Raw genomic sequence first — 15,942 nt, forward strand, 5'->3', positions numbered from 1 at the left:
TCACTCAAGCCACATCACTCATGATTGTGCTCAGTAGCCTTTAAGGCCTGCAAGGAGTTCAAACTTCTCTCCCAGTCTTCTAACCTGGCTCGGAGGCCCAGGCCCCGCCCCTGCTCTCTGGTCCCGCCTCTGATTGTCAGTATCAGCCCTCATCACCGGCCCCAGGTCTGGCCACTCCTCCGCAGTATTCTAGTCTTGCTAACCCCCTAGTCCTCACTTCTAACCCTCCGATCCCTCTCTCTGAGTCTATCATTTGAGTCTCGCCCTCTTCTCAGGCAACGGCAAATCTTCGGGCCTCACTCCTAAACTTTTACTGCTCCTGGTCTAACACTCAGGCCCCACCCCTTTCTCCAACTCCGCCCTGGCCCCACCTTCGCCCAGAGGTTCCCACTCACCGACTCCTCCAGCCGACCAAAGTTCAGACCGCGGCCCCCTGGGCCCAGGGCAGGGCGGGGAACGGCCGTAGCAGAAAATAACCGAAAAGAACGGGAGTGAAGCGGTAGATGGCAAGTGGGCGAGACAGCGAGGGCGGACCCCGAGATCTAGGCCCCGCCCCCGGGCTCGAGGCCCCGCCCTCCCGTGAGACAGTTGCAGGCCGGCCCATTACGAACCTGGATTTCCCTTTGAAATATTCCGACGTCTTCTTCCCCGCCCCCAGACTTTGCAGTCCTAGGCCACACCCCTTTAGAGTGTAATCCTTAGCCCCTCCTCTTTAAAATGCTCCGCCCCCGTCGTTAGTCCCTCCCTCGAAGCTCCGCCCATTACGAACACTGCCACGGAGCTCCTCCCTTTCAGCGCTCTCGTGGGCCCCGCCCGTAAGACAATTTACCTCTAAACTCCACCCTTCAGGACCCCACAACATCTCTTCCCAAGACCCTCTCTTTCTTTGGGCCTGCCTAGGAGGCCCATCCACCGCGGAGCCGCCCCTTCCATGACGCAAGCGCTTGTACGCGCCCTCGGCGTCCTCACCGACTCTCCTTCCCAAGGCCCTCCGACCCCGCCCCCTTGCGAATGCTCCCATCTCGCCCCACCCCTTTTCGAACTCTACCAGGTACTCAGCTCCTCCCATTTAGAACCCAAAGCAAAGACCCTCACCTTTTAGAACCCTGAGACCCGGCCATGTCCCGGACCTTTCACCACATCCCCAGGGATCAATGGCGCGAATAGGTGGGAAAGTGGGGGATCTTTTCTGGATCCTGAGAAAATGGGGGCTGGGGGGCTGTTCTCTGTAGCCAGTGACGGGCTCTAGGACCCAGCGGGCAAGTACGCCCGCCTCGCGCTTACCCCTCCCCCAAGCCACCCCCTCCCCCTCACCCATCTTCCAGGTTCCCCCTCCCTCCCCCGTCGCCCCGGCTCCCGGTGCCCGTCTCTAGCGCCGCTGGAGCCAGCGAGGGAGCCGGAGCGAACAGGAGGAGGAGGAGGAGGAGGAGGCCAAGTCGCCGCCGCTCGGAGCCCGGCCGGAGCCTCCCAGGCAGGTGCCAAGAGGGGCGAGGGGGCGGGGGCTGACAGACTGCCTGTCCTGGTGAAGGGGCGGCCTGGACCGCGCTGCGCCTCCTGCCCACCGGGGCTCCCCCCGGACCGCGGCTGGAGGGACAAGGGGGTGGGGGCCCCCAAACTGCGCGGCAGCCATTTGGGGTACCAGTCTCCATTTGGGGGCCTGGACTTCTGCGAGGACGCCCCATTCATAAAATTCCGAACTGGACCCCCACCATTGAGGAACTCTGGGGACCACTCCCCCAGGGAAACAGATGTATGGAGAGCATAGGACATTCAGAAATCCCGGCGTCCCATCCCAGCTAGGCCCTGGGGGACCCCTGCCCTCTTTCTCTGCTTCACCTGTTGTTGGGGGAGGCGGGCGGACAAAGGAAGCAGCATCACGTGACTGCTCATTCACAAAATCCCATCCCATTGAGAAAAGGGGGCTGGGGGCGCTGCGACCGCCCCTTCCCCTCCCAAAGGGCCGGGGAAAACCGACAGCCTGCAGGTGGGGGAAGGGGCTAGAGCTCGTTGCCTGGGTCCCTAAGGTTGAGACGCCAGGGTCCCTGCGCTATGTGGTAGTGAGGGGCTGGACGCTGATCCCGATTACTGGGCGGAGGGCTACGTCCCCTGAGCTGGGGGGCGGGGTAAGAAGGTTCTGAAGGATGCTGGGGCGGGGAGGAGGAGGAGGAGGGATCAATTCTCCACCTCCCCTCAATCTCTCCCCCTTGCTTTCCTTCGGCTGGGACCTGAGGGAGCAGGCTTGATTTTTGTGAATGAAACGCACTCTGGTTGTGTCTCGGTCTCCCGTTCCTGGCTTCTTCTGCCTCCATCTCCCTTTCGGCCTCTCTCTGGCCATTTCTGGTTCTCTCGCTTCTCCCTGCCCATCTCCCGTTGCTGGGTGACTCAGTGAGCTTTGCATCCGGTCTCATTCATAAATCCGGGAAGGGGTGGGGGGGGGGAGAGAGCCTGGGTTTCTCACCCAGGCAGTGGCCTGGGCGGCAGAATGTGGAGACAGTGTAGGGGGGATCTGGAGCTGAGTTGATTGATGGGCTCTAAGAAAATACATATGCGCAGGCACCCAGCTGTGAGGGGGAACCATGGGTGGGGCTGTGGGAATGTGCTGAGGGATGAGAAGGAGACTGGGTTGATAGGGGAAGAGCTGGAGGGGGAAGGGAAGTGGAAAACTGAGGCTGTGGGGGTCAGGATGGGAACGATGGGGAAACAGACGAAGGTGGGTATGGAGAAGACAGGTAGATGTGGAGAAGATGAGCGTAGGAGAAAAGAGATGGCATGAGGAAGAAAGAAGCCATGCTGGAAGAAGGTGGGCATGGGGATGAGAAGGCAGGCATGTCAGAGAAAGTGAGAATCATTGCCTGCAAGTGCAGTGGATCCAGACGTGAGGGATGAAGACGGGGGATGAGGGTTGGGGATGAGGGTTGGGGGAACGCTGAATGGGAGAACAGCACTGCAGCCCACTGACTGTGTTGTACCCATTTCCCCACCCCCTCCAGGTACATGGTTCAGGTCCGAGCTGTGGTGATGGCCCGAGATGACTCCAGTGGGGGCTGGCTGCCTGTGGGGGGCGGGGGCCTCAGCCAGGTGAGCGTTTGTCGGGTCCGAGGGGCCAGGCCCGAGGGGGGGGCCCGCCAGGGGCACTACGTCATCCACGGGGAGCGCCTTCGGGACCAGAAAGTGAGCCACCCTGGGGCGTGGGGGTAGGGTGGGGGCGTGGGGGAAGTAAGGGGATGGGTCTGGGAGTGCAGAGATGAGGTCAGGTCATCTCCCAGCCCAGAATCAAGCCGGGGTTTGGGACATAGTGTGGAACTGAATATCTGTCTAATGGAGAACAACTGGGCATTCTGAGACAATCTGGGGGTATCAAGCAGGGCCTGTCCACTGCCATTGTCCAAAGGGCCGTCAGGGTAGCCTCCTCCCTGGTCTTGCCCTGCTCCTGCTCCATCCCCCAACCTCAGTCTGTTCTGCAGGGGCCCTGCTAACACCTGACTCAGAACATGTCCTTCCCTCTGCTCAGAACCCTCCAGTGGCTCCATCTTGCTCAGAGATCCTTACCAGGAGGCCCTACACCACCAGCCCCTGTCTGCTCTAAGTATATGGAGGCATTTGGTGGGGGACCATCTGGACGGGTCAGATAGGGTTTACAATCCTATATGTGGGTTCAGCAGGAATATTCTGGGCTGCCTGACATGATTTGGAAGGACAGTGTTGACGTTTCATCTGGGGGTGTGGTAGAAAGACTTGGATTATTTGAAAAGGCTTAGGGGATGGCTTGCATTTCAGAGCAGGGATCGGAAGGAACAATGTAGGAGGATTTGAACTGGTGTGAAGGAATATGGTGATGTTGGGCAAGGATGTGAGGAAACACCTAGGGTGTTGACCAGCATCCAAGGGGAAAGCTATGGGAGTTGATAAGAATTTTGAGGTAGCATTTTGGGAGATTGTTGGGGCATCAGAAGGAGCTTAATGGTAATATTCTGAGCTGTTCAGTAAAGTTCAGGGAGTATTACTGAGTCAGAAGGAGGGACATTGGGTTATCAGAAGGGGGCATGAGGAAAATATAGGGTTTAAAGGGCTTGGGGGAAATGTTGGGATATCAGAGGTGTGCTCAATAAAGTTGGGAAGTGATGTTGGATTGTTGATCAGGGTTCAGGGGTACACCTAGGATTGACAAATGAAGTTTGTGGGATGCTGAGGTATATAGCTAGGCAGAGGGGTAAGAGGAAGTCACAGGCATGGCTGGAAGGGGGCTGCTGACCTGACCCCCTCTTACCACCCCTCAGACCACCTTGGAGTGTACCCTGAGGCCAGGCTTGGTTTACAACAAAGTGAACCCCATCTTCCATCACTGGAGCCTGGGTGACTGCAAGTTTGGACTGACGTTCCAGAGTCCCGCGGAGGCTGATGAGTTCCAGAAGAGCCTGCTGGCCGCGCTGGCTGCGCTGGGTCGAGGTGAGCGGCGCAGGTGGTGGGTGCTGGAGGATGTGGCAGGACGGTGGGAGAAGCTGGGACCCAGGGAACTCACTATCTGCCTCTCTTCCTGCCCCAGGCTCGCTTACCCCCTCTTCCTCCTCCTCTTCCTCCTCCCCTTCCCAGGACACCGCAGAGACCCCCTGCCCTCTGACGGTGAGTCCAGGACACCACTCTGCTGGGAGGGCAGGGGATTATTTCTATTCTCCAAACATTCTTGAGCATCTCTTGTGTATCAGGCAGCATGCCACACGCCGGGGACACAAATTTGGGCCCAAACTATTAATATCAATCAATGTGATGCCTGTTATCCTAGCTTTCCTATTCTGTTGTGGGTCACATATTCATTCAAGAGTATTTATTGAGCACCTGTAAATAAGTAGTGTTTTAGGCACTGGGGATACATCAGTGAACAAAACAAAGTCCCTCTCCTCATGGAGCTTCTATTCTAGTGTGGAAAGGCAGAAAATTAAAAAAAAAAAAAAAAGATAAAAGATAAAAGAAAAAAAAAAGATAAGCCATATCTTTTATAGTGAACAAATTAATGACAAGTTCATCCTCCCAGTTACTCAGGGTACCAACCTTGAAGTCATCGTTGACTTTTGTCCTTTTTTATGCTCCTCATGTAATCTCTTGTCAAATATTGGCTTCGCCTTCAAAATGAGTAGGATCTGCCTCCAGCCTGGTACTGTCCAACCTCATCTGCCAACCAGAGCATCTCGCCAGCCTCTTATTGTTAACTGCCCCCCTCCTATTTCCTACTAGCTAGAAATTCCTCACATGCAGCCAGAGGGACCCTATTGACATCTAAGACAGATTGTGGCCATCCCACCACTCAGAACCCTTCCACGGGTTCATCTCACTCAGGGTAAAGAACAAAGCATATAAGATCCCATGCCATTTAGCCCCCCTTTTGCTCACTGTGCTCCAGCCACACTAGCCTCCTCACTGTTACTCCAACACGGCAGGTATGTTCCTGTCTCAGAGCCTTTGCACTGGCTGTTACTTCTGTCTTGGAAAATATTCTTCCCCAAATTTCCACATGCCTCATCCCCTTACTTCCTTCAGGGTTTTATACACATATCGCCTTCTGAGTGAGGCTCTTCCTGAGTAAGCTGTTCAAAACTGTGATGTCCCAATGCTCCCTATCCTGTTCTAATTTTTCCCTGTTCTAGATATTTTCCTTATTTTCTTCCTATAGACAGTTTTCTTTTTCTTTCTTTCTTTCTTTTTTTTTTTTTTTTAAGACTTTATTCATTTGAGAGAGAGATAGCAAGAGAGAACATCAGGGGGGTGGCGGAGAAAGGGAGAAGCAAGCTCCTTGCACAGCAGGGAACTCAACTAGAGGCTCAGGTCCAGGGGACCATGACCTGAGCCAAAGGCAGACACTTAACCGCTTAATCGACTGAGCCACCCCAGTGCCCTAGTATAGACAGTTTCTTATCTGTTAGCTTATTGCTAGAATGCCAGCTCCAGGAGGGCAAAGGATCTTTTGTTGCTTTTTTGCTGCATGTCCGAGACCTAAAACAGTGCCTGGTATACAGTAAGTGTTCAGTAAATATGTGTCAAGTACATTTATTGAATGAATAAATGCACATAATGTCAGATGTGATTTGGCATTTGCTGGGAACAGTGGGAGTTGCTGAGACTTAGAAGAACAAAACTGGTTCCCTGGGCAGAAAAGTGGGAATTGCAGGGTGGAGGGAGAGGTGGGTGGGGCCACAGAAATCTCGTGGACAGGTCGTATGTATTTGGTGCTTACTCAAGAAAGATGCTGGACTTCCCATGCTCCATCTTACATCCTTGCAATGGCCTTGTGTGAGCCTGGCATGCCGTAGGTGCTCAATGAATGTTTACTGAAGATAGATGGATGAAGTCAGAATGATGACCCCCACCCAAGCTACAGAAACCGAGGGTCTGAGAAGTGACATTTCCCTTTGTAAAGGACAGGTGGTTTGGCTGGGAAGGAACACCTTCCTGTTGGGTGGCGGGGGCCCCCGTCAAGATCTGGGGATGGGAATGAGTCAGGAACATGGCCGACTGGCCAAGGGAGAGGGTTTCTGAGAAAGGGAAAGATATTTGGTTGTTCCGTAGGTCAGCGAGCGAGCGGAGTAGATAAAGATGAAGGGGTCTTTGAGAACAGTGACCATTTCCAGCTCTTCCTGTTGTTTAGGCATGTGTTATGCCCTGTACAGTGAGTGGGTCCTAACCACATCCTTATGAATAGACACTATTATGATCCCCATTTTACAGAGAAGGAAACTGAGGCTCAAAGAGATGAGCTCACTTGCCGGAGGTCACACAACCAGTCAGTGGCAGAGCTGGGGCTTGCACGGAGGCCTGTCTGGCCGCAGAGCTCTCGCTTGCCATGGGAGGGGGTCTATGTGAGGGCATCAGCTGTGCCGGGGTCCGGCTCTGAGGCCGCCACTCTCCCCCAGTCCCATGTGGACAGTGAGTCCTCCTCCAGTCACAGCCGCCAGGAGACGCCTCCCACCGCAGCGGCGGCCACTATCATCACGGTGGAGTCAGCTTCTGGCTTCGGGCCAGCTACATCCCCCCAGCGCCGCCGCTCCTCTGCTCAGGTGCGACCTCCCGCCTCCACTGGAAGTCTGGGGCTTGTGGGGGTGGGGAGGAAGTGGGGAAGGGTGCTGGGGTCCAGAGGTAGGTGGGCGCTGAGACCCCAGAAGGACAAGAGACTGCAGACAGATCCTCAGGGATGGTTGGCTTGAGTTCGTGGCAGTGATGGTAGAGAGGGTGCCTGGGGACTTAGGTTCCTTGGAGCATCTGTGTGGGCTTTCCCTGTGTGTCCTGCACTCTTGGAGATTTTGGAAAGTTCTGAGTTCTGAATCAGAGGGGCTTAGGGGATGACTTAGACAATTCTTCGAGTATATTAGGGAGTTTTTCATACTTGTGGAAGGAGTTCTTTAGATTGGTTAATTCATTAGGTGGGGCATGGACTCCAAGGGGGCTAAGCTCCCGGGGGACTGGATTCCTGTGTCCTGAAGGACATGGCTGGGGTCCCAAGCTCCTGGATCTGGGAGTAGGGGGGTCTGGGTGCTGGGACTTCCTGGGTCTTGAGAGAGGGCAGGGCTGAGAGCCTGAATCACTGGGTCCTTAAGGTGTGGGCTTGGTGCCTGGATTCTTTGGTCTGTTCTTGGATTTGGGAGGATTGGGCTGGAGGCTTGGAAGTCTGAATGCCAGACCCAGAGACACTCAGGATCCCAGGGCAGCTTCCTAAGATGAATGAGGCCTGAAGCCTGGGTCTTTGGATTCTCAAGTCTTCTGAGACTGGGATGGATTGTGGTGGAGCGTGAGGGATCACAGACCCCGCTAATCTGTTCTATCCCTTCACCCCACAGAGCTACCCTCCGCTCCTACCGTTCACGGGGATTCCGGAGCCCTCAGAGCCCCTGACTGGGGCAGGGGGCCCGGGATGGGGTGGCCGTGGCTATGAGGATTACCGGCGCGCCGGGCCGCCCGCGCCCCTCACCCTGTCCACCTGCGTCGTGCGCTTCGCCAAGACCGGCGCGTTGAGGGGCACAGCCCTGGGGCCCCCTGCCGCACTACCCGCCCCTCTCGCCGAGGCTGCGCCTCCAGCGCCCCCCGCTCGCCCACCCCCGGGCCCCGGCCCTGCCCCTGCGCCTGCCAAGGCTTCCCCCGAGGCGGAGGAGGCGGCGCGCTGCGTGCACTGCCGGGCGCTCTTCCGCCGCCGCGCGGATGGGCGCGGCGGTCGCTGCGCGGAAGCCCCGGACCCGGGTCGCCTGCTGGTGCGCCGGCTCAGTTGCCTGTGGTGCGCTGAGAGCTTGCTCTACCACTGCCTGTCGGACGCGGAGGGTGACTTCTCGGACCCGTGCGCCTGCGAGCCAGGCCACCCGCGTCCCGCGGCGCGCTGGGCCGCGCTAGCCGCGCTCTCCCTGGCTGTGCCCTGCCTCTGCTGCTATGCGCCCCTGCGCGCCTGCCACTGGGTCGCGGCGCGATGCGGCTGCGCAGGCTGCGGGGGTCGCCACGAGGAGGCGGCGCGGTGAGAACGGCCTGGTGGGTCCGGTAGCTGCACCAAGGACCCCAAACTGTGGGTCCAGGACCCTGGACTCCGTTCGGACCCCCAAACCCAAACCTAGGCACACCTGGAACTTGGAGCTTGAGTTTGGATTGAGAGACCCCAGACCTGGAACCTGGACCCCAAACTTAGGACTGAGAGACCCCAGACCCAGCTTCACTGGGATGTCTGTCCAAGAGGTCCCAGGCACCCTGAGTTCTGGCACCCCCATCCTGCCACCAACCCCCTCCCTGACTTAGACTGGGGAGACTCCAGGCATCCCCAAACCCTTCATCTCAGGCAGGCTGGGGAGCACATGTATCCCCAAGAGACGCAGGGCCCTGAACCCCAACCCCATGATGCCTGACACATGAGCCTTCAGATTACAGTGAGTCAGGACTTGTCGATAACCTGACCCTGCCTGCATACAATTAACTCCCGGATCTTGAGACCATAGAACCCAGATGTACCCCAAATGGTCCCTGAATGCGCACCTAAAACTTGGGGCACCCATATCTGAGGTAGTCTTGTAGCCCCCTAGCACCCTAGAGGCACCAAAACCTCTCTCAAGATGCTCTGAGTCCATAGGTGTGCCCAGACACATGTTCTCTGCCCAAAATGACTTGCGAGACTCATCTCTGAGCCTCCCCGTGTTTTCCCCACCAAGATCTAGATGTCAGATCCAGGATGCTCTGGGAACCAAGGATCAAAGACCTCTGTAGACCCACTCATCCCAAGCCAGTGTTCTCAGAGCTTTGGATCTCATACATAGGACTCTGAGGTGCCTAATACTCCCAGATGTAGTACTGAAGGCCCCCAACCCCTTAGGGCCCAAGGCACTGGTCTCAAGTCCTCAGATAACCCTCTTTCAAAACCTCTTAGATTTGGATTTCAAGCCCCAGAATGGCCTGGAATCTTTGGCTGCTTTGTACCCACAGATCCCCAATCCCCTCAAGGCTGGAAGCTCATCTCCCAGATGATGGGATGTTCATGGCCACACAGGCCTCTCACCCCTTGGCCCCCAGCTCCTGAATGACCCCAAGGTGCTTTGGGAGCACTGGTCCCAAGACCCCAAGGTGCCATTGGTCCCCCAAATTCAGGGCTTAAGCCTCCACAACATTGAGATTGTCCCTAACTCAAGACCTTGGCCCATCCACATAAGACAACTGAGGTGCTTCAGGACCGTAGCACCTTCAGATCCCAGATTTCTGTGGACTCAGACCTCTTCAGCCTGATATTCCCTGATACCTGCTGCCCTTGAATCCTGCTGACCATAAGCCCCCGAAACCCCAAGGTCCCAGACCTCCGAATTTGAACTTTAAGGGCCCCATCCCAAGCCTCCAGCATCTCACAGAACTACTCCTTTACTACGGTAAAACAAAAACAAAAACAAAACAAAACCCCATCAACTTGAGCTCATGTTTCTGGGTTCCAGGAGCATCCCAGAACTCCACGTCCATCTCTAGGACCCAGCATTGTCATAGATGATGGTGCAAACTGTTTGCTAAGCAAAGACACACAGTCAAGATGGGGGGGGCTGGAATTCACACCACACTCTGCTGGCTGCACTGTGCACAGAGTGGACACACACATAAACACACACACACTCAGTCACTCCCTTTGCACTCTGCCCCAAGCCCAAACTTAAGCCCCAGCCCTAGTCCAAGCTTTTTATGTTCTGCCCTGTTAACCCCTTCCCTTCCATCTCAGAGTTGGGGGTAGCTTTGTGAAGCTTGAAAGCCAGTTTCATGGCCCTCTGTGATGCCACAGTCTCTTTTCCCTGAGTGGAATGGGACTTTCAGGGTACCTCAGATATGATGGCCTGAAGCAGAGGATCAAGGTCTTGGAGCAAGACAATTTCAATGCTGTATGGGCTTGGGACCTGCACGTGGTCCCAAGAATCTGGAAATGTGCATTTACCTTTCTTCATTACCCAGACTTGGATGGCCTTGTAGGGGTTTCAAGGGATAGGTCAAGGGGGTCAGAGGGCTAGATCCTTCTGTCACTTCCTTTAAATTATTAACTATTTATTACATCCGGAACCTGTGAGATTCCGCTCTCCCAACCAGACCCTGGGATGGGTGAGAGAAAAGGGGGATGTCCCTCCCATCCCCACTCTGCCCAGCTCTCGTCACTGTCAGACCCACCAGAGCTGAGGGCGGAGGGACTGAGGGCTGGGGCGGCCTGGGTCCCCATCCCCTTCTCTGTGCCTCGGTCTCCTCCCTTCCGTGGTGGGCGGGGGGAAGCTCCATTCTTAACCTACCTCGTTTTGGGGAGGGGTGGGACGGGGACCAGAGTGCTGTAAGGTGCTGTGGGATCTGCGGATGAAGTGGTGGGAGCTGGGGAAAGTTCCCCCAGCTCCCACCTCCCAGCACCGCCTCTCCCAGGTCTCCCAGTCCTGCTCCCTGCTGATACCCACCTCTGATCCATGATTACTCTTCATCACCCCCAAATCAGGGGTGCATGGAGGGCTGACCCTGGGAGCCAGGAAGACCTCAGACCCTGGAGCCTCCAGGCCCAATTTCCCAGCTGCTTGCCCCTCAGATTGGATGCTTGGCCCCCAGATTTGGGGGAGGCACCCCGACATTTATCTTCCTGATCTTGATTCCAAGCCAGTCTGTGACCTCAATATTGTTACCATCAGTGCAGGCTGCCGTGGAGGGGGAGGACGGGAGCCAAAGACCCAGCCTTGTCATTGGGGAGGGGGCATGAGATATTCGCTCCAAGAAATGTCTGTGACAAAGTCTCAGCCTGTGTCCTTTATTTGCATTGATGCACCACATCCACTCACCTTCCTGAACCATCGAACCAGTCGCCTACCAGATTTGTCTTTTCTCCTTCACATCCTTTAGTCCCAAGCAGACCCTCTGGCTGGGTTTTATACATTTAGTCACTCAAGTACACTTACTGAACATCTGTCATATGCCAGGCCCTGTTCTCAGCACCAAGGACAAGGCATCGAACAGAACAAACAAAAATCCTTCCCCACGAGCAGCTTATGAACTTTACAGTGGAGACAATAAATGACATGTTAGAAATGATATGCGCTGTAAAGAAAAGTAAAGTGGAAATGGGGGATACAGTCATTTCTAGTCAGGGTCACCAGGGAGCTGGCATTTGAATAAAGCCTTGAAGGAGGTGAGGGAGTCCTGTGGATGTCTGCAGGAAGAACATTCTAGGTAAAGGGGCGTGTCTAGCATGTCTAGGTAAGTCTGAGGGACTTCAAGGGAGGGAATGTCTGGAGGGGACGAACCGGGGAGGAAGGTATTTAGGGGATGAGGGGGGAAGAGAAGCCAGCGCACATCTGTGGGTCCTGGAGAGCCATTGCATGGATGTTGCTGGTCACCCTGAGTTAGCTGGAGATACGGCAAGGCTCTAAGCATGGGAGGGCTGTGACCCGACTCAGATGTTTACATACTACCTCTGATTGCCCATGGGGAACAGACAGTAGGGGGTGGGTGGCTGGGGAGGGAGCAGGGAGAAGACTGCTGTGATCCTCCAGGGGGAGGACAAGGGTACAGGAGATCAAGGTGAAAACAGTGGGGGCAGGGAGAAGTGGGCAAGGTAATGAATCCATTTTGAAGGTAGAATCCGCAAATGTAGATAAAGAGTTTGCAAAGAAGAAAAGAATCAAGGCTGCGATTCCAAGGTTTTGACTTGAGCAATTTTTAATGTTTTATTAAGGTCAACAAAGGTACGAGTACCCAGCCTTGGGGTAGGTAGCACTATAGATAATTATAATTTTAACAACAGCAACCAAAACAGTAACAGTACTAACAGTACTAGGTTAAGTGATTAAAGCATAGACTTTGGAGTCCGATGTGAATTTGAGTCCTAGCACCACCACACATTCACTCTGATTTAGCCTGTCTGAACCTCCGTTTCTCCTCCCTAAAACGGATCTAAGATACTTAGCCTAGTAGCACACACAAAATGTTCAACATATGGTTTAACTGAGTACCTCTGTATGTCTTCTAAACACTTACATACAGGACTCTCATCCTCATCACTCTTAAAAGGTAAGTTTTATTTCCATTCTACAGATGGGAAGCAATTTGGCGGGGACACAGAGGTGGGGAGTGGCGGAATGAAGCCCTAACCTTGTGAGCCTGACTCCCAGGGAGCATTCTCTTAATCACGACAGTATATTGCACCTGTTCCCTCTCCAAGACCTAGGGAGAAAGAGGGGTGAAGGCTCCACTGATGCACTGTGATCGATGAGGAGGGCGGATGTGTGTGAGGGGGCGAGCCGGGCTTCCTGAGTCCCTGACGTAATTCCCACCCTACGCTGGAAAGGAGGAAATAAGTTTCTGCATTCGGAGCGGAGCTCGGAGAACAACACTAGAATCTGCCTCAAGAGCAGAGGGCATTTGAGCGAGACTGAGAAAAAAAAAAAAGCTGTTTCAAAGTCGCTGCAATAGCGACACCCGCTGGCCTGTCGCGACAGCTGGGAGCCTGAATGCACGCGCGAATTTGCAGACCCGGGCTTTTCCACGGTCTAGACGGGGTTACCGGAACCGCGGCGCTGTGGCTCCTCGCGCTGGCTGACATGGGGGCGGGCTCTGCGGCCGCCTGCACCAATCGGAACGCCGAAGGCCCTTGGGGGCTGATTGGTCGGAGCCTGCAGGGCGCCGACGGCGCACGCCGCTCCTGGGGCGGGGCCTCCCGCCGGCCGGCAGGGGGCGCGCACCTGGCGAGGAGGCGACGCTTTCATGGAGGGGGCGGAGGTGGAAGCGCGGGAGGGGGCCTCAGTGGCCCGGGACCTGCTGGCCTTGGGGTAGGGGGAACGGGGTGTGGCTAGGGGGAGTGGAGGCGGGGATACGGGAAAGGACAGGTTTGCCCTCAGAAATTGCTCTTGGCCTTCCCAACCCCCTCCTTCTGCCTTGCCCTGCCACAGGTATGAGGGCTTCTCGGGGGCGCCGTCGCTGGGCCCCTCGTGTCCAGACTTCAGGGCGCTGTGCGCGCGGCTGGCGGCGGAGCTGGCGTCTCTGGGCGCCCTGGAGCGGGAGGGAGGACAGAGCGCGGAGGCGCTGAGGGCCGGCGACGGTACGTGTGGAGCGGGCGGCCCGGAGGGGTGGAGTTGCGGGGGTCGCCGCCGCGACCTGACTTCTCCGGCTTCCTGCAGGCCCCGACGCGGAGGAGGAGTTCCTGCGACAGTTAGCGGGCATGCTGCAGGAGTTGCACTGCCCGGACCGCGCGCTCTGCGGCGGAGAGGGCGCGGCGGCGCTGCGGGATCCCGGCGCGTGCCTGCGCCTGCTGAGTGAGCCGGGGATGCGGAAGTGGGCGAGGCTACTTGGCTCTCTTGCCTCTGGAGGGGCGGGCTCAGCACAGCCGAGCGGAGCCAGGGTTCGCCCCCTCCAGGGGGGCGTGGTTAGAATTGAGGCGGGCGAGAGGGTTCGAGGTGGGTGGGGTTCGAATTTTGGCCCGAGTGTCTCGAAGTTCTAGTGGGTTGGATTTGATGTAGTCGGCCAGGTGGTCCTGATGTGGGCGGGGTTCGAAGTCCGAGCGGGGGACTGGAGCTCCGAATGGGGGACTGGGGCTCCGAGTGGGTGGAGCTCATCCTGGAGGTGGAGCCAGGGTTCTAGGTGGACGGAACTAGAAGGGCTGAGGATTGGAAACCTGGAGGTTTTGAACCAGGTGGAGCTTTTTGACCCGGGTCGGTGGAACCGCAGCCCTCCTTGATTGCAACACTTCCCTTTTAGGCTTTCTCTGCTCGGAGCTGCAGGCTGCCCGCCTCCTCTGTCTGTATCGCCGGCTGGATCCCGGCCCCGCACCGCCCTGTGGGGAGGGGGCAGAGGAGGGAGCTGGCATGGTTCAGGAACTGGTCCTTACCCTCCGAGCTTTAGGGCTGCCCAGGCCGAAGCCTGGGACCGCCGCCAGCCGGCTGCTGTGGGAGTTACATGACAAGGTAGAGAGCTGGAAGTCCCTTCCGTACTGGGGCCACCCCACTTTCATTGTAGGGGTAGAGTCCTTCTCCAAAAGCGGTTCTGGCCGGAGTGCCCCAGCCACCGGGATGTTTTTCTAGAGCTGTGACCACCATTATTGATTCCAAGGCCTGGGTCCTGAGGGCCATGGGGAACTGGAATCCACGGAGAGTACATCTGGTTTCTGCCTGGTCAACCTCAGACTCCCTTCTCCCGTCAGATCTCTGAGCTGCTGCCTTCCCTGCCCCCAGGGTTCCTGCAGCCCCTCCTTAGCTTCCCCCTGGACGCACCCAGATGGGTAAGACTGTGTATGACTGTATGCCAACAGCATCCTTCTCTGGAGATGGGAGTGAGACCCATCTCATGACTGAGACCTTTTCCCCAGGAGGCACTGGAGTCTCTGTGCCAAAGGCTGGGAGACCAGTACTGCTGTCGCCGCTGCCTGCTCCTGAAACGCCTGGACCTCACAACATCGTCTTTCCACTGGAGTGATCGGGCAGAGGTGTGGGAAAAGGACTTGGACAGGAACAGGAAGCCCAATTGTGGGGGCTACCACTACAGGAAGGAAGAACGAGGGCCAGGAATATGATCTTATAGCAATTTCTTAGAATCTGGTAAGGTTTGGGGCTCTAGAATTTCAGGGCCTCCAGGAAATTCTAGAATTTAGAGGCCCAGGGCATTCTAGAATGCCCAGCTCGGAGCTGGAAGTGTCTTCAGAGGTATACTTCGTATTTAGGAATGTGGGAGGTGAGGCCCTAAGCAGAGAGAGAGAGAGATGCTTGCAAGGGGACAGACCCCACCTGGGGAGGGCTCTTGGCCACCATCTCCATGCCCCCCCGCCCAGGCCCAAGGAGAAGCCATGAAGGCAGTGCTGATCCCAATTCGAGAGGCTCTGACCCCAGAATCAGATGTCTCCATCGCACACGTCCTGGCTGCCCGCGCAGACCTGTCTCGTCTTGTCCCAGCCACCAGCAAGGCTGCCCGCCAAGGGACCTGCTGTGCCATCAACAAGGTGGGTGCCTAGGAGTGGGGAAGGGCCCCCACAGCCTTGGCCTTCGAACTTGGCTCTCTGGTCCCCTTGTTCATTTTTCTTCCCTGAAACTCAAGTCTCATCAACTCTCAGGTGCTTATGGGCAACGTGCCAGACCGGGGGGGCCGTCCAAATGAGCTGGAGGCTCCCATGCCCAGCTGGCAGAGCAGAAGAGAGGACGGAGGTGGGCGAAAGGCAGGCCACCAGAACTGGGGTCGCAAGAAGAAGAAGAAATAAAGGGGGACTGGTGGTTGGGTGGGGGGATCCTTTGTGACATGCCATTGGTAATCCTTGGGAGTTACTTTGAGTTTTTCTTGGCATCTGACTCCCAGGCTCCACATCTCTTGCTCCTAAGGTCCCACATGTCCTCCCCACATCCCCCACCCCACAACATGGACCGTGTTCTCTGGAAAATAAATTTAATTGATGACAGCTGTAGGACCTATCTCTTGGGGGGGTGCAGGTCTGGGGTGCTCAGGTTTGGGGAG

The 15,942-nt window shown here is 56.4% G+C and overlaps 2 protein-coding genes across 5 annotated transcripts; both read left to right on the forward strand.

Moving 5' to 3' along the window:
- The first annotated feature begins 1,386 nt into the window (after window positions 1-1,386).
- SPRED3 (sprouty related EVH1 domain containing 3) lies at window positions 1,387-11,249 on the forward strand. Of its 4 annotated transcripts, none has more exons than XM_044256545.1 (6): window positions 1,387-1,471; window positions 2,991-3,171; window positions 4,278-4,446; window positions 4,544-4,620; window positions 6,903-7,046; window positions 7,824-11,249. In XM_044256545.1, exons 2-6 carry the CDS (start codon window positions 2,995-2,997, stop codon window positions 8,487-8,489), a joined length of 1,233 nt encoding a protein of 410 aa, XP_044112480.1. In that variant the 5' UTR covers window positions 1,387-1,471; window positions 2,991-2,994; the 3' UTR covers window positions 8,490-11,249. The 4 variants fall into 4 exon arrangements, with proteins under 4 accessions (XP_044112480.1, XP_044112478.1, XP_044112477.1 ...); XM_044256543.1 differs by having other exon boundaries at window positions 1,442-1,475; XM_044256542.1 differs by lacking the exon at window positions 1,387-1,471 and adding an exon at window positions 2,502-2,800.
- Window positions 11,250-13,212: 1,963 nt separating this feature from the next.
- Window positions 13,213-15,886, forward strand: FAM98C (family with sequence similarity 98 member C). Its single transcript, XM_044256548.1, has 8 exons — window positions 13,213-13,277; window positions 13,398-13,546; window positions 13,626-13,760; window positions 14,203-14,408; window positions 14,645-14,722; window positions 14,810-14,926; window positions 15,269-15,436; window positions 15,548-15,886. Exons 1-8 carry the CDS (start codon window positions 13,213-13,215, stop codon window positions 15,689-15,691), a joined length of 1,062 nt encoding a protein of 353 aa, XP_044112483.1. The 3' UTR covers window positions 15,692-15,886.
- Window positions 15,887-15,942: the final 56 nt, after the last annotated feature.

Source organism: Neovison vison, chromosome 7 (genome assembly GCF_020171115.1).
Source record: "Neovison vison isolate M4711 chromosome 7, ASM_NN_V1, whole genome shotgun sequence".
Classification (NCBI taxonomy): Eukaryota; Metazoa; Chordata; class Mammalia; order Carnivora; family Mustelidae; genus Neogale; species Neogale vison.

Excerpts from the sequence above, each read along its gene's own strand:
- SPRED3 (XM_044256542.1), top strand. The coding sequence starts at position 2,745 with ATGAGCGTAGGAGAAAAGAGATGGCATGAGGAAGAAAGAAGCCATGCT. Across the intron at positions 2,801-2,990 it reads AGAAGCCATGCTGGAAGAAG|GTACATGGTTCAGGTCCGAG; the intron begins GTGGGCATGGGG and ends CACCCCCTCCAG. Across the intron at positions 4,621-6,902 it reads AGACCCCCTGCCCTCTGACG|TCCCATGTGGACAGTGAGTC; the intron begins GTGAGTCCAGGA and ends ACTCTCCCCCAG.
- FAM98C (XM_044256548.1), top strand. The coding sequence starts at position 13,213 with ATGGAGGGGGCGGAGGTGGAAGCGCGGGAGGGGGCCTCAGTGGCCCGG. Across the intron at positions 13,278-13,397 it reads CGGGACCTGCTGGCCTTGGG|GTATGAGGGCTTCTCGGGGG; the intron begins GTAGGGGGAACG and ends GCCCTGCCACAG. Across the intron at positions 13,761-14,202 it reads CGCGTGCCTGCGCCTGCTGA|GCTTTCTCTGCTCGGAGCTG; the intron begins GTGAGCCGGGGA and ends CTTCCCTTTTAG.